We start from the raw sequence: 25,967 nt of genomic DNA, 5'->3' as shown, positions 1-25,967 counted from the left end.
TGGGTTGATTCTGTTTTATTGGTGGCTCTGCAATGCTTCCCCAAAGCTGCACCACATGCTTGCTGAAGCACAACATTTGCAGAACGAAACATTACAGGGTTTCAACAGGAGGTTACAGGATGCGCCCCGACTGGGGACGAAGCGGTGTGACCACCCCCAGAACCTTTGCAGTTACAAAACAGCGCTGAAAGCAGGACTTGTGTGTGACCGCCCCAGCAGCATCCTGAGCACAAATCATAATAAATGTTCAATACAAAAGACACCTGGAGGAGTCCAGACACAGCCCTGCACGTAGCTACACCAGTCCTAAGCGTGTGATTTCTTAACAAGGACACACACGATTCACAGTTTATAGCTGAAATTCCCAGAGCACGAGAGCTTCGGCTGGTAAGAGAAGCTGGAATTGTTGTTACCCTAATCACCTCCTCCTAAACATGACCCCAAACCAAGAATCCTGTGATTATTATTGTTATTATTTTAAAAGCAAAGATTGCTTCTTGATAAAAAGAATAGTAGTAGTAAAGAAATTGTCCCAGGAGGCTACTTCGAAACGATAAAAGGATAAAAGAGGCAGATCCTGTTAAAAGATTTAAAATGTTTGGATGTCCCGCCTAGGCAGGTGTTTGTTACTACAAACACTGGCCTTTAGGGAGGGAAGTTCTCATAACCTACTTTTCGCTGTCCACAACCCAGAGACACCCTGATATTTGTGAAGTGAAGCTTCCTCCAATATCCAGAACCCAACTCATGTGGTTTGTAAATGCAGCCTTGGTCCCAGAGAACCTGCTACGAGGTCCCTAGCAGAATAGACTTCACAGGGTAATGGAGTGTCATGCGATGCCCTGGAATGGCTGATTTAGCAAGGCAAAACCCCTTCTCTCGCACATCACATCTGGACCATAATCTCCCAGGGCTGCCTCGGCAGCCGTCTCTCCGCACTCAGAAGCCCAGCGAGCGAACGGAAACTAGACTTTCGGGTTTCAAAGTTTGCTGTTGGTACCTCAATCGTGGGAGAGAACACCGACGTCCTGCTCTCTTCAAACCCTCAAGAAAGTCGGCGCATCCTCGGGCCAAAAAAGGGCAGAACGAAAAGTCCCGGGCAAGATGGGATATTTAAAGAATCACAAAGTTCCACCTTCAGGCTACAAGTTCCAAGCCAGCAGGGATGTCGCCCGCCATGCTGGGTCCTGGCAGGAGCGCTGCATCATGGGATACGAAGTCCAGGAAGCATGTCACACCAATTATGAAATAAGGAGCCATAGATCAACGGGTCGTTGGGATGCTGGGCGGGGGGAGCAGCCCTCGAACCCACAGCCGAGACGGATCTGCTCCCGTCTCCTCACCCTGCCCCAGGAGGGAAGGGCGCTAGCGGATCCCGCAGTCCCCTTCCCCGCCCTGCAGCTTCTCCAGCTCGATGGAGTGCACCAGCTCTTGCACAAACTTCATCTCGGAGGCCAGCTGCTTGGCGAGGGCCTCGTAGCGGTTCTCGAGTTTCCGGTAGCGTCGCTTCAGCCCGTTGGCCGCCAGCGAGGCGCTCCTGGCCTCCTCCTGCGCCTGGCGCTTGAGGGCCTCAGTCTTCTGCATCTCCTGCCGGATCTGCCGCAGGTCCTGGCCGACGGCCTCGTTCTCCTCCTTGTACCACAGCTCCTTCTCCTCGTAGATGGAGCGCAGGGCCTCGATGTCCTCGCGGAAGGACTTTTTGCTCCGCTGAAGCTCGCGGAGGCCCTCCTCGGCCGCCGCCACCTCCTCCATGACCTTGGAGAAGCGCTCGAAGTTGACGTAGGTGTTGTTGGGGGGCATGCTTGAGTGGGACTTGATGGTGTACTCCTTCAGGCGGGTCGTCTTGAGGCGACGGCGCTCGGGCTTCTTGCCGTTGTCCTCGTTGCGGACGTTGCGGCGCTTGATCACCTGCAAAGGGTCGGCAGGGAGAAGCTCAGAAAAGAGGCCTGTGCGCTTGCGTCTCTTTCCCACCCGCCACTCCCATTCCAGGGGGTCAGTCTAGAGGACCCACAGGGTACCTCCCCACTTGGCAACTCTACCCATCCTTTTTATCTGGGACTAAAAGTTCCTTTCTTTTAAATCTTTACACGTCTGTTTACTTGGGGTTTGGGCTGAGGGTTCATCAGTATGCAGACGATACCCAGCTCTACCTGTGTCTTAAATTGGAACCAGTGAAGGCGGCGAATGTCTTGTGTGAGTGTCTGGAGGCGGTTGGAGGATGGACGGACTGTTCTTGGGGGACAGGGGGCAGGTGGGTGTGGAGGACTCCCTGGTCCTGAATGGGGTCACTGTGCCCCTGAAGGACCAGGTGCACAGCATGGGAGTCATTTTGGACTCACAACTGTCCATGGAGGTGCAGGTCAATTCTGTGTCCAGGGCAGCTGTCTACCAGCTCCATCTGGTACGCAGGCTGAGACCCTCCCTGCCCATGGACTGTCTCGCCAGAGTGGGGCATGATCTGGTTATCTCCCGCTTAGACCAGTGTTTCTCAACCAGTGTGCCTCCAGATGTTTTGGGACTACAACTCCCATCATTCCTGACCACTGGTCTTGCTAGCTAGGGATGATGGGAGTTGTAGTCCCAAAACATCTGGAGGCACACTGGTTGAGAAACACTGGCTTAGACTACTGCAATGCGCTCTACATGGGGCTACCTTTGAAGGTGACCTGGAAACTACAACTAATCCAGATTGCGGCAGCTAGACTGGTGAGTGGGAGCGGCCGCCAAGGCCACACAACACCGGTCCTGAAAGACCTACATTGGCTCGCAGAACTTTTCCGAACACAATTCAAAGTGTTGGTGCTGACCTTTGAAGCCCTAAATGGCCTAGGCCCAGTATACCTGAAGGAGTGTCTCCACTCCCATTGTCCAGCCCGGACACTGAGGTCCAGCTCCAAGGGCCTTCTGGGCGGTTCCCTCCCTGCGAGAAGTAAGGTTACAGGGAACCAGGCAAAAGGCCTTCTCGGTGGTGGCGCCTGCCCTGTTGAATGCTCTCCTATCAGATGTCAAAGAGATAAACAACAATCTGACTTTTAGAAGACATCTGAAGGCAGCCCTGTTTAGGAAAAGTTTTAATGTTTGATGTTTTCGCGTGTTTTTAATATTCTGTTGGGAGCTGCCCAGAGTGGATGGATAAAACCCAGCCAGATGGATGGGTATAAATAATAAATTCTTAATTCTTAATACCATCCTTTTTTCTGAGACCAAAAGTTTCTTTCTTTCTTTTAAATTCTGTTTACATATAACCTAACAAAAGGGGAGGGGAGGGGAAGCATCGCGGACCCCTCCTGGACCTCCCCTCCAGTCACCTTGCAGCCACCAGTTCAAAACAAAAGACAAAGTGAGTGAGGAGGATTCTGGAATCCATTTTGAACCTGCAGGTCACAGTCAGGGTGAGCTTGTCAAGGTGAATGTGCCCTTCTGCCACCACCGCCAAGCCCAGTGCTCCAACCCCTTCCACCAGTTCGTCCTTCCCCAGTGGCACCGTCTAGCAGTGAAGGCCGCTTACTGGGCGATATTGTATTGAACTTGCTGGCTCCCATCTTCTCTCCATCCCGCCCTCCTCAACACCCCCTTCTGGGTGGATTAGGAATCACTGGCATGCGAGCGCTCCAGTTGGAGAACAGACTTTACCAGAGGTGCCCTGGGCTTTGAAGATGCTCGAACTCAGAACGCAAGGGAGAAAGGTGCTAAGAGGAAGGCACGCTTGGCAAACCCTCCCCAGGCTCGACTCCTACCCGGAAGCCTATGTCCCCACTGTGGAAGGACATGTGGATTCAGAATTGGCCTCCACAGTCACTTACGGACTTATCGTTAAAACTATGTTTCTGGAAGACAATCTTACTCGGCTACGAGGGAACGCCAAAGAAGAAGAAGAAGGCTTTGCTTACTGATCGTACAAATCTGGAAGCCTACCTGCTTCAAGACTGGGTGAAAAATAAGCTTAGGAACCGCAAGCCAACATTCTGAAACACCTCGGTTTTTACCTTAATCCATGGGTGCTCCAGGCTCTGGTCAATCGTCATACGCTTCCTGAAACGGGACGAGGAGTAGAGGTCAGTTCTGTTCGTGAAATCATTAGCACTGTGGAGTTGGACCTGAGGGTCCCCTGCCCCTTGCGACTAAATGGTTCTGTTATTCTAACCCCCTTTGCAATGCAGGAATCATAGCGAAAGAATCCCTAGCAGATAGCCACGCAACTTCTGCTTAAAAGAAGGAGAGCCCAGCACCTTCCACGGAAGTCCGTTCCACTCTCAGACAGCTCTTGCCATCAGAAAGTTCTTCCTGGTGTTTAGTCAGGATCTCATCTTTCGTCACTTGAGTCTGTTGATTTGGGTCCTGCCAAGCTTGAAGACCAGCTTCCCTGTGACAGCCCTCCAGATAGGGGTAATGATTAAGCATCTCGCTCTCGAAAAAAAAAAAACACGCCAGGGACGCGAAGCACCGCAATTCTGCCCAATACAAGCCCTGTGGAAACTCACCCTGCTCATTTCCTCTTCGAAGGCATTTTATAAGAAAACACTGCTCCCTTTCCCTTATGGGGTATTCCAGAACCCGTATAGACTCCTTAAGTGGGTTCCCCATCGGCAGAAGAAAATGACAGAGGCCAACCATATTGAGAAGCAAAGCGGCTAGTAAGCCTGATCTTTATTAAACTGTTGCAACAGGGTCCCCCACTCATCACACACAAGAGGGAGAACCCCGAACAATGGTGTGCAAGCCCCTATATAGACTTTTGAAACTTCCCACCCTGTAGCCCAGGCATGTCAAACCTGCGGCCCTCCAGATGTTTTGGCCTACAACTCCCATGATCCCTAGCTAGCAGGACCAGTGGTTGGGGAAGATGGGAACCTGGGGAAGCAGGTTTGACATGCCTGCTGTAGCCCAAGAACACCACCCCGAAGCATCATACATACATCACAGGAGGAGGCTGTCTGCAGCAGAAATCCTGCCTACCAGGATACCTGATAATGGTCACTGAATGCATTACCTGGGCAGCCTGGCCATTCTTTTGTGATGGTTAATACTTTAGTCCAGGTCACAGGGTCAACTGATTCATACACAAATAAATATGCCCTTAAGACAGGATTTGTAAGCAAAAGATAATGGGAAGGCTTTCCCCATTTGCCTCCCTTACTGCAGAGGAATATTTGAGGTCATTGGGAGAGTCAAAATGGCTTCAGGATTGCTCTCCCATGCTATTTCAGACACATGGTTTATATATTTAGATATGTGTGCATTTATGAATATTTATTCTATATTGGAGACCTTAAAATTCTTATAACAGGTGCTTCTGCAGGAGAATATCCTAGGGGGTCATGCAAGAAGCGACTTCCTTTACAATGCTTTATAGAATCTTAGATTTGCAGAGTTGGAAGAGACCTTGAGGGTCATCAAAGTCATCAATGTGGGGCTCGAACTCACGATTCTGTGGCATTATAGATCATGGGTGGAGGACAACCTCAACCTGCCAGGGGGTCCAATTTGGCCCATGAGGCCATTTCCCCAAAACCGCATTCACCTGTCAATCTGCTGCAGGGGCTGTTCTGGAGAAACAGCCTCCTGCAGGGAGCAGGATTGAGCCGCTCTGTTGATAAGGTTTAAAAGTCAGTCCTGCTGGAAAGTCCTGCTTTCTCAGCACGTTCCCACTAGCAAAGCGCCCACCACCACCACCACATGTCATCTTTGACAGCCCACCTGTCAGTCACCTGACATCATGACGTCAGGTGACTGGCAGGTGGTGGCCCAGCCCATCTGCCAATGTTGACCAGCTGGGTAGGGGAAGATTCAAGCACTAGGCTGAAAAAGTTCCCTGCCCGTGTTCTATGCTTTTAGAAGCTGCACGAGGCGGCAATGCGCGAGCAAATACAAGCTAAACAGGTTTTGTGCATAGGTGTCTCATGCCGCCTAATTTATTCTACTTCCTCTCAGGCCTTGAACAAATGTAGGTCAACGGGAAAATGTATATTTGCCTCAGGAAAACACCCATTTCTCCCACTGTTGTCGTTTACGAACGTCCGGCCTGGCAAAGAGATCTGGTGCAGTTCCCAAAATTAAAACTGGACGAGTGGCAATCTTCAGGTTAAAATTGAAAGTGGTTGATACTCGCCAAGACCAACTGTTTCCACTGATATTAGAAGGACCTGTCCCGACCCATGACGTATCCCCTCTTCCCCTCACCCCCGGCTCATCCCTGTGACTGGTCCCGCCGTGTTCTGACCTATCCCGTCCCCTCCTCCCCCCAACCCCCACCCAGGCGAGTCAGTACCTCCATTCGGCCTAGTCTATAAAGGCTTCGGCCTAGTATGTAAACGGGAGCCGAGGTGCTGTTGAGAGGGAAGGTTTTATAGGTGCAGTACCAGTGTAGCCGCTGCTAGAGGGCACTGGTTTGCAACCTGGTTCTTTTCCCAGCATGCATTTTCGTCTGAGTGGTGTCAGGAGTATGGGCAGGAGTCAGGCTCTGGGGCCTGTAGTGCTTTGCAGGACTGGGGCCTGCCTCAGCTTTTGCTGGAGAAGCAAGGAGTGGCCACTCAGGTGAGGCCTCAGCTTGTGCTGGAGAGGCAAGGAGTGGTCACTCAGGTGAGGCCACTTGATACCTCACTGCACCTGGTGGCAGGAGCTGGGAGGGATAAAAGCTCAGCATTTCCCTTCAGCTCTTTGCCACAGCAACGCTATCCCTGCCTTGTTGCATCTGGCCTCCTGTTCCTTGATCCTTCGCCTTGCTCCTCAACCCTTGGACCTTTGCCTTGCCGACGCCTTGCTCCTCGACTCCCAGACCTTTGCCTCTGCCTTGCTCCTTGACCCTGCGACTGCCTGCTGCTGGACCCTCAGACCTGCACCTGTTCCTGCTTCTACATCACCATCTTGCCTCTGGTCCTGACGTCCCCAGTCAGGGCTTCAACCGCCCGCCGACCGGACCGTGACAAGTGGTATGTTTTGAAACACAGGGTTTTTGGGGTTTTAACTGGCACAGGTGTGCCATTTGTCTTAGCAAACTTTCCTATAGCCTTCGGACATTCGCATGTGATGTTGTGTCAAAATTTCACCTCAATCGGTCAAGTGGTTTTTTTGAACATTGGAGACGAAGGAACCGTGAACCACGAAAGAGAATGAACCATGGAAAGAGAAGAAGGGAAGCCATTGATATTTTAAGGCTGTTTAAATGAATGTTCTAAAATGTAAAACAGAAAATTTAATAAAAATTACAGAAAGGGGGTAAAAGAGTTGGGGACTTTATAAATTTGTTCTGATGTATTTTATTTACATTTTTTTTAAAAAAAACAACTACAGTGGACGCTCGGGTTGTGATGTGATCCGTGCGGGAGGCACGTTTGCAACCCACAGCGTTTGCAACCCACACCTGCACACGCCGGGTTGCGATTCGGAACTTCTGCGCATGCGCAAAGCAGGATTTAGTGTTTCTGCATGTGTGCTCGTGTTGAAACCCGGAAGTAACCAATTCCGGTACTTCCAGGTTCAGCGCGGAGCGCAACGGACACTGAGGTCCAGTACCGAGGGCCTTCTGGCGGTTCCCTCACTGCGAGAAGCCAAGTTGCAGGGAACCAGGCAGAGGGCCTTCTCGGTGGTGGCGCCTGCCCTGTGGAACGCCCTCCCATCAGATGTCAAAGAGAAAAACAGCTACCAGATTTTTAGAAGGCAGCCCTGTTTAGGGAGGCTTTTAATGTTTAATAATTATTTTAATATATTTTAATAGATAATGTTTAATAGATTTATTTCATTTTTCTGTTATTATTATTACCCGAAAAGACACAACCTGAAGCGGCTGTAACCCGAGGTATGACTGTAGTTTGTTTTTACTAAACATTAAAGAAGAACTTCTGACGGCAAGAGCTGTTAGGCAACATCACTGTCTCCCTCAAGAGGTTCTGGATACTCCTTCCTTGGAGGTTTGGACTGAAGAGCTGGATAGAAACGCTATTAAGTGAAATAATCTTGTTCCTGCCCTCTTGCCTCTCCCCCTCACACACAAAGACACACATAACCCATCACCCGAGTCTCGTACTTGGGATCCTTGACAAGCAGCCGCCGAATGAAGTCCTTTGCCAGTTCGCTGGTGTTGCTGAAGTACTCCTCGTCGAAGTCATAGTTCACGGCAGAAATGTTGGTCAAGGTTTCTTGCTTTGTTTCACCCAAGAACGGAGAGGCGCCACTTAAGCTGTGAGGGTGAAAGGGTAAAAAAAGAAGAAGAAAGGCCTTCATTTAGGCATTTTGTAACAACTAACCAAACAATTTAAACCAGGCATGTCCAAAGTCTGTTTCAGGGCCCAATCCAGCCCGCCGGTCCATTTAATCTGGCCCCCATGGCAGTACAGTGGTACCTCGGTTTATGAACACAATTGGTTCCGGAAGTCTGTTCATAAACTGAAGCGTTCATAAACTGAAGCGAACTTTCCCATTGAAAGTAATGGAAAGTGGATTAATCCATTCCAGACGGGTCCACGGAGTACTCAACCTGAAGCATACTTTACCCGAAGCATGGGTGTAATTGCTTCCAGAAGTCTGTTCATAAACTGAAGCGGACTTTCCCATTGAAAGTAATGGAAAGTGAATTAATCCATTCCAGACGGGTCCGCGGCGTTCGTAAACCGAAAATTCGTAAACCGAGGTGTTCATAAACCGAGGTTCCACTGTATATGTCCTGGGGTAAAATCTAAAATCCTTTAAAAAAGAAAAAAAGCTCAGCAACTTTGGAACTTTGGGGTAAAATTGTAAAAAGAACTCAACAACTTTGGTCGGCCCTCACGCATGTTCACTTCATCAAATATGGCCCTCTTTTTTTAAAAAAAAGTTGGGGCACCCCTGATTTAAACCATCAATAAAAATCCACAGATTTTTGTTTTGTTTTTTAATTTAAAGCAGGAATCCAAGTTGACGAAAAACATACCATACTCTGGAATCAAAGACTAGCAAAAGTCTGGGAGGGTTAAGTACATAAGGAGGTAGAATCATAAAATTGTAGAGTTGGAAGGGTACCCCCAAAGGTCCTCTAGTCCAACCCCCTGCCAGGCAGGGATGACGGATAAAGCATCCCTGACAGGGGGCCAGCCAACGTCTCTTTAAAAAGCTCCGGTGAAAAAACACCACCCATAACCAGGATTCGAACACACATCCAGAAGGCCCTTGTCATATCTTTATGATCTTTACAGTATCCGCTGCTCGGGGTCTCCCAGGCTTGTTTGACCCCAAAGCAAGCTGCTGTGTGTCCTTCGACCACCAGAAACACAGCTGTGGATTCCTGGCTGGGCTAAGATCTCCACCCCCCGCGAACCCCAGTTCCTGAATCCACCAGCATGTGCTAAGCGCCTAAAACAATAAACTAAGCCTCCCTCTTCCCCAAAGGCATCGCACTACTCAACATGCAACCCTTCTGGAGAAGAACAGACTTGTCAAGTTGGAAGGGGGCCGCGTGAGTCATCTAGCCCAACCCCCTGCAATGCAGGAATCTCTCGCCCCACGCAGGGATCGAACCCAAGACCCTGAGATTAAGAGCCCCGGACTCTACCGGCGGAGCTATGCTTGTTCTCCGAGTGCGGTGTTTTTACTTTGCGCAACGTATTTTGTTTTGAAATACTCACAGGATGTAGGTGATTACGCCAATGCTCCTGGAAGGAGGGAAGGAAAAGGAAAAGAGGGTCAACAGACTACCATCGAAATGTCCCAAAAGATGCAGACACATGGGGTGGCCGATCATCAACCCCCTCCAAATGCTGGCAGACTCGGCCCTAGCCAACTTAGAGATGATGGGGGTGGCGGCCCGACAACACTTGGTGCTCCCCACTCGACTCAACAGCCAAGCCGACACACAGCCGAGGATAAGCAGTCAGAAATGAGCAATAGAGAAGGACTCTGGGGGCATAAAAGGTCAGCAACTAAGAATATCTCTGGGTCCCAGCAGGGAGAAGCAAGAGGAGTGGGATTGGGGCAAAGAGGGAGAATATTATTATTATTATTATTATTATTATTATTATTATTTATTACCCCACCCATCTGGCCGGGTTTCCCCAGCCACTCTGGGAGGCTCCCAAAAGAATATTAAAAACACGATAAAACATCAAACATTAAAAACTTCCCTAAACAGGGCTGCATTCAGATGTCTTCTAAAAGTCAGATAGTTCTTTATTTCCTTGACATCTGATGGGAGGGCGTTCCACAGGGCGGGCGCCACCACCGAGAAGGCCCTCTGCCTGGTTCCCTGTAGCTTCACTTCTTGCAGGGAGGGAACCGCCAGAAGGCCCTCGGAGCTGGACCTCAGGGTCCGGGCTGGACGATAGGGGTGGAGACGCTCCTTCAGGTCTACTGGGCCGAGGCCGTTTAAGGGCTTTAAAGGTCAGCACCAACATAACACAAACAAACAAATAAGCCATGACAGATTAGAGAAGCGGGGAAGAGGAGACCTAGGAAAGGAACTTGGGCTGCCTCAAGCAAAGGACCACGAGGAGGGGATAGAGCAGGCACCCCGAAACTGCGGCCCTCCAGATGTTCTAGCCTACAACTCCCATGATCCCTAGCTAACAGGACCAGTGGTCAGGGATGATGGGAATTGTAGGCCAAAACATCTGGAGGGCCGAAGTTTGGGGATGCCTGGGATAGAGGAAGAGTTCAGAAGGCTTAGGGTCGTCTAGAGAGGGAGAGGGGTTAAAAAGCAGGAAGGAGAAGAATTGCGGAAGGGACAGTGTAGATAAAGCAAAAACAGAGCTGTTGTCTCCTGTGATGAAAGGGGGAGAAAACACACTGAGTATGTTCCCCACCAGAGGTGCTCCGAAAGCTGGAGAGCATCTGGGATCAGAGGCAGGAATAGGGCTGATTTGCAGAATCTGCCCAGGAGCTTTCCTGAAGTTCTCTTCCCAGGCCCGGTTGCTACAGACCTTGGGAAGCGGTTCATAAACAAATAAAAATCCATGGAAACTGTGGAGTTGGAAGCCCCCCCCCCCCCGGTTCATTTAATCTGCAGGAATCGCAGATGAATAATTCCTGACAGATGGCCACTCAACCTCCATTGAAAAACTTCCACCGAAGGAGATTCCCACAGCGAAGTTACTGTGCATATTATAATAATAATAAAGCATTGAATTCCACAGGAAACCTAAGCCAAGCTTATTTTACTCACCACATATCAGCCTCCAGGCCCAAAGGTTCGTAGTTGACTATTTCTGGAGCTTTGGAGAGAGGGATGAGAAAAAAGAAGCATTTCTAGGACAAAGAACCACAACCAACCAGGATCCCTGCATCTGCCTCTCAAATACTTTGTGGCTCCGCGTATGTGGAGGATAGGTAAAGGGCTCCAGTCCAAGGCAACTATGGGGTTGCGGCGCTCATCTCACTTTCAGGCCGAGGGAGCTAGCGTTTGTCCGCAGACAGCTTTCCAGGTCATGTGGCCAGCAGGACTAAACCGCTTCTGGCGCAATGGGACACTGTGACGGAAACCAGAGCGCATGGAAACGTCGTTTATCTTCCCACTGCAGTGGTACCTATTTATCTACTTGCCCTGGCATGCTTTCGAACTGCTAGGTGGGCAGGAGCTGGGACAGAGCGACAGGAGCTTACCCCGTCGCGGGGATTCGAACCACCGACCTTCCAATCGGCAAGCCCAAGAGGCTCAGGGGTTTAGACCATACCTTCCTCCCCAGGCTGAGGGTTTCTCCTGCTTGCTTGCCCCTCGCCCCTCACCCACCGCACTCCCCAAACATCCTGGTCTCACACACATACCTACAAATTCAGGAGTGCCGAAGATGTTTTTGAACTCGTTCCCCGCTTCAATCTTGTGGGCGATGCCAAAGTCGATCAGCTTGATCCGAGGGCTTGGGACGTTCTTGTCAAGGAGCATAATGTTTTCAGGCTGGGAGGGGGAAATGTTGGGAGAACACATGAGCCCCAAGTCTCTGCAGCCAGAGGATCAGGGTAATCTTGTTTTATTATTTACAAGCTGCTCATCTGACCGAGTTGCCCCCGCCACTCTGGGTGGCTTCCAACGGAATATAAAAAAAGCGAAACATCAAATGCTAAGAACTTCCCAATACAGGGCTACCTTCAGAGGTCTTCTAAAGGTTGTATGGTTACCAGGGTGATGACTTTTTCATTTTTTCTCTCAAAAATTATTTCCTGTAGCACAAATGGATGAACTTTTGCCTATTAATGACTAAAATGGGGTATATCCATTGAAATATTTAAAAAGGTCACGCACAAACTGTTTTTAATTTTTTTTGTATGCCGTTTTACCATTTCATAAAATTGTATTAACAATTCTATATATATTTCGCATCAAATTTGGACACAACACCACATTCCGCAATGGGGAGTGTTCTTAGCAACATAGGGTATACAAATGCCACACCTGGCAAGGTAAAAAACCCTTTTGGGGACCTCAAAACTCAGCCAGCAGACCCTGCCGGGCATGCTGGGAAAAGAACCTACAGGAGAGGTAGCAAAACATCGTCCTCTAGCGGCGTCTATACTGTTACTGCAGCTAAAATAAGCTTCCTTGTGTGTTTGATGACCCTATATAATGTTGTATATATGTGACTCTAAAGCTTGGGTTCAATTTTATATCTGCTTACAGTGACTTCAAAAATGGTCAAAAAACTGATAAAATTTTTAAAATCATTTTGTGCGTGAGGTTTTTTTTAATCAAATCTCTTTGAAAGTAAGATTTTATCTGATCTTTAATGAAAGCTCATCAAATTATGATACAGGGAAATGAGGTTGTAAAAAAGTCATCACCCTAATGGTTACTTATCTCCTCGACATCTGATGGGAGGGTGCCACTACTGAGAAGGCCCTCTGCTTGGCTCCCTGCAACCTCACTTCTCTCAGTGAGGGAACTGCAAAAAAGCCTTCAGAGCTGGACCTGGGCTGAATGATGGGGGTGGAGACGCTCCTTCAGGTATTCAGAGCCAAGGCCGTTTAGGGCCTTAAAGGTCAACACCAAAACTTTGAATTGCGCTTGGAAACATCCTGTGAGTCAACGTAGTAGATCCTTTCGGACCGGTGTTATATGGTCCCAGCGGCCGCTCCCAGACACCAGCCTGGCAGCTAGCTGCATTTTAGATTAGCTGTCGTTTCGGAGTCACTTTCGAAGGTAGCCCCACGCAGAGCACAATGCAGTAGTCCAAGCGGGAGATAACCAGGGAATAGGGCCCAGTGGTTATTAATCGAAAGGTTGTGAAACATTTTGTGTTGGCATCAAACCATAAGTCGTATGCAGTTAGCCATGAGTCTGTTAAAAATGGCTTCATCTGACAAATGCCAATAAAAAGTGTAAATAACCTAAAGTAAATAAGCATGATTTATTCAGAAAGAGCATTCAGAAAACTGTGGATCCCAAGGTCAACAAGAACACCCCAAAAGTCCCCCCAAACCAGCCTAACTGGTCAACCATCTTCCTGGCTCCTCCAGGCTGTTGACCAGTTGGACTCGTCTGGGAGAACTGTTGGAAGCAGTATGGGATGGCAGCCTCATAAGAACATTAGAAGATGCAGTGGGAATAAATGAAAGGGAATACGGAAGGAAAACTGGCAAAAACTGCGTTCTGGATTAGCTGTTGTTTCCGAGACACCTTCAAATAATAACAACAATAAATTTTTATTTATACCCCGCCCTCCCCAGTCAAAACCAGGCTCAGGGCGGCTAACACCAATAAAATTACAATAAGACATAAAAGAAAAGAAAACAATTAATGAAAATACAGATTAAAATACAATATTAAAATTTAAAATGCAGCCTCATTTTAAGTAGTCCATAAATCCAAACCATGAGGGAGGAAAACACAGGGGTCAGACTGAATCCAACCCAAAGGCCAGATGGAACAGATGACAAATCCCACAGGGCCCTATGAAAGAGCGTTCCACCAAGTTGGGGCCAAAGCTGAAAAGGCCCTGGCTCTAGTAGAGGCCAATCTAGCCACCTTATGGCTCGGGATCTCCAGAATATTGTTGTTTGTGGACCTTAAGGTCCTCCGCGGGGCATACCAGGAGAGGCGGTCCCGTAGGTACCCCACATAGATGTGGCCCCACATAGATCTGGAGCTCAGGCTGCAGCCAATAAGCTAGCGAACGTTATGGACATCTGAAGCAGTCAAAGAAATGACTGTCTCTTGGAAGGAGTGGCAGGTTGTGGGGAATGAATGAAGAAGCAGCGCTGGTCCTTGGGGGCCAGGCCTGGTTTAGGAACTGTGTGCTTTATCTAGCCTAAAGCTCCTCCACATTACTTATACATTGAGCACTCATCCTGATTTGCTTGCGCAAAACTTACTTAGATATTAGGTAAAGGTAAAGGGGCCCCTGACCCTCAGGTCCAGTCGTGTCCGACTCTGGGGTTGCGCACTCATCTCGCTCTATAGGCCGAGGGAGCCAGCGTTTGTCCGCAGACAGCTTCCGGGTCATGTGGCCAGCATGACAAAGCTGCTTCTGAAGAACCAGAGCAGCGCACGGAAACGCCGTTTACCTTCCCGCCAGAGCGGTCCCTATCTATCTACTTGCACTTTGATGTGCTTTCGAACTGCTAGGTGGGCAGGAGCTGGGACCAAGCAACAGGAGCTCACCCCATTGCAGGGATTCGAACCGCCAACCTTCTGATCAGCAAGCCCTAGACTCTGTGGTTTAGACCACAGTGCCACCTTAGATATTAGATTACATCTAATCTTTGCTGAGTGTTCATTCTGATTTCTTTGTGGGTATGTTCTGTGACAATGAACACTCATCCTAATGTGTGTGCAGGGCATTCATATATATTCCCATTAATCATTCTTTTCCCCCACATTTCTTTTAAGGTGAATTTGTTGCTGGCCAGCAGCCACTTATCCTTTTGGGACCTTGTGTGTCAGGGGACCTCCTGAATTCCCTAACATGAGCCAAGTCGAAAATCCCGTGCAGGAGGGAAATATAGATGCAGAGAGAGAAGAGGCCAACGTATAGGAGAAAGAGAGGGAGAGAAACTCTGGCAGCGAAAACAAGCAAGCAGAGGGAGGGCAAGAGTTAAGTTCAAACTCAAGCACTGATGCTGTGTATGAACCTGCCAGTGCCCGTCGTTTCGTGAAAATAAGGGAACAACGTGAAGCGAGATGTAAAGCAGGCAAGGGCTGGCGAGGTTTATGCTGGGGTCATAAAAAGCTGATAATCAGCCTCGGTCCAGTATACCTGAAGGAACATTTCCACCCCCATTGTTCTGCCTGGACACTGAGGCCCAGTGCCGAGGGCCTTCTGGCGGTTCCCTCGCTGCGAGAAGCCAAGTTACAGGGAACCAGGCAGAGGGCCTTTTCGGTAGTGCCCCCCCCCTGAAGAACACCCTCCCACCAGATGTCAAAGAGAAAAACCTCTACCAGACTTTTAGAAGACATCTGAAGGAAGCCCTGTTTAGGGAAGCATTTAATGCAGGCATCCCCAAACTTCGGCCCTCCAGATGTTTTGGACTACAATTCCCATCATCCCTGACCACTGGTCCTGTTAGCTAGGGATCATGGGAGTTGTAGGCAAAAACATCTGGAGGGCCGAAGTTTGGGGATATTATTACAGTATTACAGATGAGCAGGGTGTAATAATAATAATAATAATAATTATTATCATCATCATCATCATCACCACGCCAACTTGATTCACGAGCGTGGGGAGTTTTCTTGTGTAAAAAGCAATAAAACTCGGACTATAAAACTGTTGAAGTGGCTAGCCTTCTATGTGAAGAGAGCTGCTCGTTCACCCCTGATATCGTGTGAGCAGCATCTCACCTTGAGGTCAAAGTGGGCGATGCGTTTGGAGTGGAGGTAGTGGACGCCGTCCAAAATCTGCTTGAGGAACTGCGTGGCCTCCTCCTCCGTCAGCGACTCCTTCTCTGCCAGGAAATCGAAGAGCTCTCCGCCGGAGACCAGTTCCAGGATCAAGACCACGTCCGTCTTGTTCTCGAAGATGTCGTGAAGCGTGATGATGTTGGGGTGCTGGATCTCCCGCAGGATGTCGACCTCCCGCTCGATCTCCTCGCGGCTCACCCCGCGGCGGCTGGAGGACAGGCGGCGCTTCTTGATGAACTTGGCCGCGTATTCCAGGCCGCTCTTCTTCTCCCGGCACTTGCGCACGATCGCAAATTGGCCACTGAGAGGGGGAGAGAGAGAGACGGCAAACATTGACTTCTTTTATTTTTATTTTTAAATTTTGCTTATGCTGCTCAGCTTTATACATTTCACTAATTTTACAGTCCTTTTGACATTTCAAATCTTGACTTCCTTCCCCTTTTTCTGAGACTCCTCTTTCCGACACCGCCGAAACCTCACACCGTTCCACTGTGTAAAAAGGTAAAGGGACCCCTGACCATTAGGTCCAGTCGCGGACGACTCTGGGGTTGCGGGGCTCATCTCGTTTTATAGGCCGAGGGAGCCGGCGTTTGTCCGCAGACAGCTTCCGGGCCGTCATGTGGCCAGCATGACTAAGCCGCTTCTGGCAAACCAGAGTAGCGCAAGGAAATGCCTTTTACCTTCCCGCCAGAGCAGTACCTATTTATCTACTTGCGCTTTGACATGCTTTCGAACTGCTAGGTTGGCAGAAGCTGGGACCTAGCAGCAGGAGCTCACCCTGTCGAGGGGATTCGAACCGCTGACCTTCTGATCGGCAAGCCCTAGGTTCAGTGGTTTAACCCACAGCGCCACCCGCGTCCCATTCCTCTGTGTACAACCAGCCTAAACATACTCACTCCCAAACAAATCCAGCCGCTATACGAAGCGACTCGCGGGACGAATTAAATTCGTCTTGCGAGGCAGCGCTGTAATTACAGTAGTTTTAATTCTGTCGCAGCGTTTGAGGAATTTCAGTAATAGTTGCAAGTTAGACATGAGTGTTAAGATATATTAAGAATAAGTTGAATTCTGATAAAAGTGTGTATTGGCAATAACTAATATAAAATTGAAATAAGGATTAGACGGGAGGCCGGGTCTATAGTACCAAGACCAACTTATGTTTTATTGTTTCTTTAAAAAAATTAAGAAGGAAGGAAGGAAGGAAGGAATGAAGGAAAGAAAGAAAGCTTCTGCCAGTCATTGTAGACAGAACTGATCTAGAGATGAAGCAACGGTGTGACTCAGCACAGGGCAGCTTCCTGTGTTCCTGGAAACCGAGTCCAAGCAACACTTGCCACACCCAGACAGTTCTGTGGGCGAACCTTGACTAGGAGGCTCCAAAATTGGCTTCCACAGTCACTTACGGACTCCCTGTTTAAGACCGTGTTCATATAAGACAATCTTCCTCCATAATGAACTGTGGGGTGGGGGGTGGGGAGAGACGTTTAAAAATACTTTACCCAAAAAACCCAGAGTCCTTTCTGTCAGGGATAATCCAGACACAAATTCCCAGGTGTCAAAAAAGGTTACAGTGGTGCCTCGACTTATGAATTTAATCCGTTCCGAAGGCACCTTCATAAGTCGAAAAATACGTAAGTCGAAAAACGCCATTGGAAACACGATTTCCCATATGAATGCATTGAAAACGGAAAAATTTGTAAGTCGAAGCAACCCTATCTAAAAATTCGTAAGTCGAAAAATCCCTACCGGTATCTAAAACCGCCACGGGTTTTTTCTGGATGTCGAGCCATTTGTAAGCGCGCGGCCATTACCCCCATTCGTAAGTTGAAAAATTCGGTTGTCGAGTCGTTCGTAAGTCGAGGTACCACTGTATTTATGTATGCCACTACCACATCCTGTATTTCATTAGCCCAAAAATGGAAAAAAGTGAGGTCCCAACTAAAGAGGAATGGCAAAGTCAACCGATGGAATATGCGCAACTTGCGGACCTAACGTAAGGTTACCAGACGTCCCCGTTTCCTGGGGACAGTCCCCGTATTTACAAATCATTCCCCATACAAAATCCATTGAAGTGTCCCTGGATTCATTGAAAAAAAATATGGTAGCCTTAACCTAACATATAGAATAATAGAACAAGAAGAACGTACGTTTAGAGAAGATTGGAAAACGCTTGTCGAATATATGGGGAATAATGGTGTACAGCTGAAAACGCTGGCAACATTAAGTTAAATTCAACAGTGTAAATGAGTTATGATGGATGCAATAATGGAATACGGAATGGTTTAGTAGTTCGTGTAAAATACGCAGGGATTTATGATATGTAAAATGAATCATGGAAAGAGAAGAAGGGAAGTCATTGTTTGTTTGTTTATTAAAGGTTTTCTTGAGTTACAGAAATATATGCAATGTCTCTCATAACATGTTGACAAAACAGTTTCATTTGTTGAGACATTGGGAAGAAAGAGGGGGACAGAAGTAGAGGGAGGGAGGGGGGGTCAGGTAGGGTTTCCAGAATCAATAGAAGACTGCTGTGCCTTTAATTGCCCTGCTTGGAAATTAAACAAAGGGTCTGCTGGTTTCTCTTTAACGTTTCCAGACTCAAAAGAGAGCAGGGCAATTAAAGGCACAGAAGTCCTGTCCACTATTGAGTCTGGCAACCCTAGGGTCAGGTGACAGTGTTTCTATTTTACTTAATATACTTGCGTCGCTTGTGCAAGTTCTCTGTTGTTCCCTTGTACTGTATTCCTTTGGTGGTGAGAGAGGTTGGGGTTGGCCTAGGGCAGGCATAGGCAACCTTGGCGCTCCAGATGTTTTGGAACTACAACTCCCATGATCGCTGACCACTGGCCCTGTTAGCTAAGGATCATGGGAGTTGTAGTTCCAAAACATCTGGAGAGCCAAGGTTGCCTATGCCTGGCCTAGGGTATGGTTATTCATTTGTAAGGGAAGTCATTGATATCTTAAGGATGCAAAATGAGTATTTTAAACTGTAAAACAGAAAATTGTAATTAAAAAATTATAGATCGATGATAGACAGACAGACGACAATCTTACTCAGCTATGAGTGATCGCCAAAGAAGAAAGAAACACCACCAGAGTAGTCTTCTGGCCTGTTTTTGCAGGACAGGAGGGGTGAATAAAGGTGAGGACTCACCCAGAAAGCAACAAGGATGGGCAACAGGCAAGGACCCCAGGCCCAGACAGCAGGGGTGCAAGGAGCCAAGTGGATGAATGGCAGAAGAAGTTGATAGAATATATGGAACTGTCTGAGTTGACCGGGAGACTTCGAGATCGGAGTGAAGAAGATGATTGGAAGAAATTTAAAGTTTATTTGAAGAATAAGCGTACAATAGATTAGAATTTATGGAAGTGAGGGAGATATAAAGAGGTTGTAGATAATACAATGGTGAGAATTAAGTATTGATAGAACTAGTCATCATAGCTGCCAAGTTATCCCTTTTTTACAGGGATTTTCCCTTATGCTGAATAGGCTTCCTCACGAGAAAAGTGAAAACTTGGCAGCTATGCTAGTCATACTTGAGTAAAAAGAAAGGAATTAGTTGGAATGTTAAATATTAAGATATAAAAGGTATAGAAATAAGTTAGTATTAAGTAAAATTTAGAGTTTGTATAAGATTTAGAAATTACTAAGGACGATTTATAAAGGAGCGCAGAAAGACGAGGAATGAGGAAGTCATTAGATTAGAAACAAGGTTTATAAGTTGGAGTTTTTGTTTTGTATGTTTTTTTGTATTTTTGTATTTTGTAGATTTTGCAGTGGTTTTTTGTAGTCTGTATGTTTTTGTTGTTCGTTATAAAAATTTCAATAAATACATTTTTTTAAAAAAAGCAATGAGCCAAGGGGACAGGCGTAGCAAGGAAAACAGAAATCTTCAGCTAACTCTAAAGCAGGAACTCTTGGCTTCCCAGCTGCTGCGGAATTGCAACATCCATTCCTTCCAGGTAGCGTGGCCAATGGCAAGGCATGGTGGGAGTTGTAGTTCAGTAACACCTGATGGCTGAGGGTTCCACAAAATGGTTCTATTATGAAGCCAGGCAGATGGACAAGGACCATGAAACTGATGGAGCCATTTTGCAGAAAGGGGATATTTGTGGATTTCCCCGGGGCTCAAAAGAGGACCCAGTTAGCACACAGCACATTCCTGACACTCCCATCAGCACTTCCTGGTTTTGTGAGCGTGAAAAAGCTGGGAGAAATCTACAACCAGTTGTTAAAGAGGAGAAAATGTCCGTCACTCACACACACATTATCTCACAAATTCTGGAGCCTTTCCATACAAGGAAAGGCCTAACGAAGGAGAAACTTCTTTGCGCTCTGTTTTAATAAAGCCACAGGCATGGGGACATCGAAATGTAGCTATTTACATTTTTCATAGGTGAGATCACACAACCAAGCTGGCGACTCCGGGCTTTCCATATACGGTTGCAGTTGCAAAAACAAAAGGCTGCTAAAGCAGAACAGAAGCTACCCAACCTGTTTTATTTCTGCTGGCCATCAGCAAAAATTCATCTGGATGGATAGCAATGAGGCTGGCAGTGGAGGGCGGGGGGGGGGGGTAGGGGGAGAGAACAAGCAGATTTAGCACACAATAGTGTGTTTTTTTAAAAAAAGAAGAAATAAGTGGATTGGCTTAGGTTTCTCAGTCCACAGTTCACCATTGTGTCCAAAAAGGGGGGGGGGATTTGATTGCTAATCGGGATCTTAAATAGGGTTGCCATACAGTATTCCCAAAAGTGAAAATCTGGACAAAGTTGCTGAGTTATTTTTTTGGGGGGGGGGGCGACAAAATTGTTGAGCCTTGTTTGGGGAACATATCCCAAATAAAATTAAAATTTTGGGGGATTTTTATTATTATTATTCTTGTCAATAGAAATGTACAGTGAGAAAATTTGTATAATCATTTTGTGAGATTCTCCAAATCTCGTGACTCCCCACCCCACCCCACACCCCCTAACATGGCTCCTTATTACAATTAAGACTACATATCAATACGTTCTCCACTATTTTCATTTCTCCAAATTGTCCCTAATCCTCGTTACTTTACAAGTGATTCTTATAGTCCAGCTAAAGTTTTGATTTCCTTAGGGCCCCATTCTCTGGGGGGGGGGGCAAAAAAAATGTAAAGGGAATGTACATTTCCAAAATATAAGATAAAAAACAAATAAAATAAAACTACATACAGCAAAGGGGGACGCGGGTGGCGCTGTGGTCTAAACCACAGAGCCTAGGGCTTGCCAAATGGAAGTTCGGCAGTTCAAATCCCCGCGACGGGGTGAGCTCCCGTTGCTCGGTCCCAGCTCCTGCCAACCTAGCAGTCCGAAAGCACCTCAAAGTGCAAGTAGATAAATAGGGACCGCTCCGGTGGGAAGGTAAACGGCGTTTCCGTGCACTGCTCTGGTTTCGCCAGAAGCGGCTTTTGTCATGCTGGCCACATGACCCGGAAGCTGTACGCCTGCTCCCTCGGCCAATAAAGCGAGATGAGCGCTGCAACCCGAGTCGTTCGCGACTGGACCTAATGGTCAGGGGTCCCTTTACCTTCTGCATACAGTGGTGCCTCGACCTACGAATTTAATCCGTTCCGAACGCACCTTCGTAGGTCGAAAAAATTGTCGAAAAGCGCCGTTGGAAACGCGATTTCCCATAGGAATACATTGGAAACGGAAAAATTCGTAAGTCGAAGCACCCCCATCTAAAAATTCGTAAGTTGAAAAAACCCTATCTAAAACCGCCGCAGTTTCCGTTCGGATGTCAAGAAATTTGTACGCGTGCGGCCATTTGCCCCATTTGTAAGTCGAAAAATTCGGTTGTCGAGTCGTTCGTAAGTCGAGGTGCCACTGTATTTTGTTATGTTCAAATGGCTTTAGATACTTATTAGGTCCATAAATTACCATAAAGCATATATTCAACACAAAAAACAGCGACAATTTGTTGTTGACAAAGGACAGGTGGACATAGAAAGGGCCCCCATTACCTTCAGTAGCTTAGGGACTCATCAAACCTAAACCAGGCCCTGTCCATTAGCCATGAGTTCTGGGCGTGAGAGCTCTCTCCCATCATTCTGGTGTTTTTGAAAGTGATTTGTAAAACGGTATTCCCCAGACTGGCATCCTTGCCATGTTTTTGGACTACATCTCCCATCTGTCAGCTCACTGGAAAACAGCAGGTTTAGGGAAGACCTTCCTCAAGGAAAGGTCACCAGAACTAAGCAGGGAAATTTTTCTGGCTCAGTTGAAGTGTGATCTCGCTTTTCAATGCAGGCTTGCAACTCTGGGGGCCCTAACTAAGGAACGAATCAGTGGGATTCAGGGTGTATTTGATTTAAATCAAAACAATTTAAATCACTAGTCCAGGCATAGGCAAACTTGGCCCTCCAGATGTTTTGGGACTACAACTCCCATCATCCCTAGCTAACAGGACCAGTGGTCAGGGATGATGGGAGTTGTAGTCCCAAAACATCTGGAGGACCGAGTTTGCCTATGCCTGCACTACTCAGTAAGGCTTGATTTAAATCTTCTTCTTCTTTTTTAACAGAAAGACTCATTCTTGCTGCTTATCATCTTAATATTTACAACTAGATGTAGGTTTCGTTTTTGGAATAATACATTTTCAGTCTTTTTTTTTTACAGTTATATAAAAAATGACTGATTTGGTTATACTATCAGAAATACGTAAACCGATAATTATGAAATGATTGCGAGGTTTAATAAGTCAACTGTTTATATTTGAACAACTTTTCTACTGCGCTTTATTGGAAGGAGAAAAGTAATAATAACAATTTAAACAATTTATTTTAACTTAAACAATAATGTTATAGCATATGTATCCCTGTTTGTTAACTGATGTGGTTAAACAATCTAAAAAAAAACACTTAGACTGAGTTTTAGCTCACATGAAAAACAAATCCTTATTTCCTGATGGACTATAATGTAACTTAAATAGAAAACCATCTTTAGAATGATTTTTCCTCCAAAAGCATTTTATTTTAAAAATCCAATTTATTTATTTAAAAAATCATTTCAAAATTTAAAAATCCAATTTAAATTTTAAAAAAATCCAATTTAAATTTTAAAAAAATCCAATTTAAATTTTAAAAAATCAGTTTTTTAAAAAACATTGATTTTTATCTACCCTGGTGGGATTTACTTCCACAAAAACAAGCATACATGGAGGCTGCCCTAGGGGTGCCACAGACACTTTTGCAAAGGTCTGACGCCAAATTCTGTTTATCGGCAGATCACGGTGGTGCTGTGATATTGGGCAAGGATCTCGCATCACCCCCTGAAACCAAAGTTGCGACACCTGTGGATTCTGAGTTCGGGACATGGGCGAGTTCCTTGCAACACCCTCGCTTCCTTTTCCCAGGCTGGGGGGGGGGGGGAATTGCCTCACATCTGCTGGCCGGACTGGAATTACTCAGACAGGAAACGTCCCTGAAATAGTTTGTGTGGCTTACGCACAAGTCAAGAATGCAGAAACGCTGCAAGGGATGCTGCGGGGCGATCTGAAATTCTAGTGTGCAATCAGAACCCGCTTGTTAGAGGCAAGTTCACAGAATGCAAACACGAATAAATAGCCAGAAGATCGAACCAGGGTCTGAAGTTTTAATCCCCAGCGCAGCAACCGCCTCCTAGGCTTCAGTGCGCCAAAGCAGGCTGCCCCTTTGGTCCTGAAGGTTTCCTCCACTCTCCATAATTTCTTATTAAACTTTCTGTTTTGCATTTTAGAATATTCATTTAAACAACGGCTATCCCTTCTTCTCTTTCCATGGTTCATTTTGCATAACATAAGTCCCTGCATATTTTACAAAAAGCTACGCCGTTCAGTATTCCATTATTGCATCCATCAAAACTTATATACACAGTTGAATTTATCTTAATGCTGCTCACGTTTTCAAATGTACACGATTTCCCCCCATATATTCAATAAACATTTCCCAATCTTCTCTAAATGTACGTTCTTCTCGGTCTCTTATTCTATATCAGGGGTCAGCAAAGTTTTTCAGGAGGGGGCCGGTCCATTGTCCCTCAGACTTCATGGGGGGCCGGACTATATTTTTTGGGGGGGGGGTTAAACAAATTCCTATGCCCCACAAATAACCCAGAGATGCATTTTAAATAAAAGGACACATTCTACTCATGTAAAAACACGTTGATTCCCGGACTGTCCATGGGCCGGATTTAGAAGGCAATTGGGCCAAATCCGGCCCCTGGGCCTTAGGTTGCCTACCCATGTTCTATATGTTAGGTCTGCAAGCTGTGCATATTCCATCAGCTTAAGTTGAAATTCTTCTTTGGCTGGGACCTTGCCCATTTTCCATTTTGGGGCTAACAAAACACAGGCCGCAGTAGTAGCATACATAAATAACCATTTTTTGACACCTGGGAATTTCCGTCTGAATTACCCCCAACAAAAAGGATTCTGGTGTTGTTGTTGTTTTGGAAAAGTACTTTTAAACATTTTTTTCAATTCATTATGAATTATTTCCAAATTTACAAGTCCATCCTCCATTCTGTTATGGCATCCCCGAGTTCTCTGCAAAAGGCACTTTGGACTAACCTGAACTACAGAAGCTGCAAGCTGTTTATCAACATTGTGTTGCTGGGTTTTCCAAGGGAGAAGTTAGAATAGTCCATGGGTGTTTCGTGATATCATCTCGAATTGATCAGCAATAACTTTAGAATAACTTAAACTAGCATACACAAATAAACACACCTTGCTTCCTATAAATTCACCGTTGGGGAACACACAAGATTTTGGAGATTCTTGTCTTTTTTGATTGCTGGCAATTGTTGACAATGTGCTGGAAGGGAAAACCTGGCCTTTCTCTCTCTCACACACACACACACACAAAACATGCAAGCAGACACACAACAAAGTGCTCAGCCAGCTCACCTGCCCAGCTCCTCCTCCATCTCATAGTAGTCCTCCACATTTTCTTGCCGGAAGGTGGACATGGCTTCCCCACCCCTGGGAAAAGCGTCCGTAACCAGATTTCCAGACTGCCCAGCACTGGATCAACACTAAGGGAAGAGGGCGGATACAGATCAGTCAAATGTTCCTGCAACTGAGGAAAGGACAACCGCCGTAAAATCACATGCAATAATAATAATAATTATTATTATTATTATTATAATATTTATATTTATACCCCGCCTTTTCCCCGACAGGAACTCAAGGCGGCTTCCTTCTGAGACTCCTTTCTTGCCTGCTGTTCCCCCATCCCTAGAGATCCCCGCCATAAACTGTAGTCTCCCCCCCACCTTCCTCCAGCCCCCCCAAAAAACAACCCCATTCACACACACACCAGTTCCCTCCCAGGCCCACAGAACCCCCTCTGCACCCCATCTTTCCAAAAGCGTCCCTGCAACTTAACCCCATTTCAAAAACATCGCCAGGACTTAACATCAAAAGCAGCCCCACAACAACCCTTTCCCCTCCCATCAAAAGCAGCCCCACAACTTAATATCAAAAGCAAAATCCCCACGACTTAACCCCTTCCCTCCCATCAAAAGCATCCCCACAACTTAACCCCTTCCCTCCTAGCGCAAACCACCACCCTTCCGCCAGCCGTTTCTTAGAATCATAGAAGTGCAGAGCTGGAAGGGACACCCGGGGACATCTAGTCCAGCCCCACGTTTCCTCCCCACGCACCCCTAAGGGGGAAAACACCCCAACCCTATATTTCTCAAAACTCCCCCCTCCTTCCCCTCCCCCTTCGCACGCCTTCCCTGCCTCCTCCCTAACAAAGCCTTTTCCCACGAGCAACCCCTTACCCCTCCCACGAGCCCCACAGAGACCCTGCCTCAAACCCCTCGCGTCTCAGAGCCCCGCATATTTCCCCCCGCCCCCTTTTCGGCACATCTGGCACCCCCCTACAAACAAAAGCACCTTTCACGATTTCCAGTTCCAAACCCCCCATTTAATAGCATTAAAAAGCAAAAAAAAAAAAACCAAACCAACCCTCCTGCCAACGAGCGCAGCCTCCCCCACCCCCCAACCCATCGCCCACCTTAGGAGGGCGAGAGCGCGCCCGGGAAGCGAGGAAGGCGCGTCCCCGAGAGAGACAGAGAGCGAGGCGCCGCGTCCGCCCGCATTCCAACACTCGCTCCTCTGGCTCTCCCCATTGGCTAAAGCGCGGAGGTGACGTCA

At 47.1% G+C, this 25,967-nt stretch overlaps 1 protein-coding gene across 3 annotated transcripts; it reads right to left on the bottom strand.

Moving 5' to 3' along the window:
* Positions 1–25,967, bottom strand: DAPK3 (death associated protein kinase 3). Of its 3 annotated transcripts, none has more exons than XM_035120307.3 (9): positions 25,828–25,967; positions 24,711–24,838; positions 15,737–16,097; positions 11,728–11,857; positions 11,129–11,177; positions 9,597–9,623; positions 8,024–8,176; positions 3,987–4,032; positions 1–1,908 (listed from the first exon to the last, which is right to left on the bottom strand). In XM_035120307.3, the coding sequence occupies exons 2-9, from the start codon at positions 24,770–24,772 to the stop codon at positions 1,366–1,368; spliced, it is 1,371 nt and encodes a 456-aa protein (XP_034976198.1). In that variant the 5' UTR covers positions 24,773–24,838; positions 25,828–25,967; the 3' UTR covers positions 1–1,365. The 3 variants fall into 3 exon arrangements, with proteins under 3 accessions (XP_034976198.1, XP_060131362.1, XP_060131363.1); XM_060275379.2 differs by having other exon boundaries at positions 24,711–24,882; positions 25,828–25,930; XM_060275380.2 differs by having other exon boundaries at positions 25,707–25,829.

The sequence above is a fragment of the Zootoca vivipara genome, chromosome 6, assembly GCF_965207765.1.
Source record: "Zootoca vivipara chromosome 6, rZooViv2.hap1.1, whole genome shotgun sequence".
Taxonomy (NCBI): domain Eukaryota; kingdom Metazoa; phylum Chordata; class Lepidosauria; order Squamata; family Lacertidae; genus Zootoca; species Zootoca vivipara.
Note: the sequence above shows the minus strand (reverse complement) of the source record. Positions and strands in the feature narration are given on the sequence as shown.

Coding starts and splice junctions, on each gene's coding strand:
- DAPK3 (XM_035120307.3), bottom strand. CDS start 24,772: ATGTCCACCTTCCGGCAAGAAAATGTGGAGGACTACTATGAGATGGAG. Junction 11,858..15,736: donor TCGCCCACTTTGACCTCAAG/GTGAGATGCTGC, acceptor TCCCCCTCCCAG/CCTGAAAACATTATGCTCCT. Junction 4,033..8,023: donor CTGCTTGTCAAGGATCCCAA/GTACGAGACTCG, acceptor GTCCCGTTTCAG/GAAGCGTATGACGATTGACC.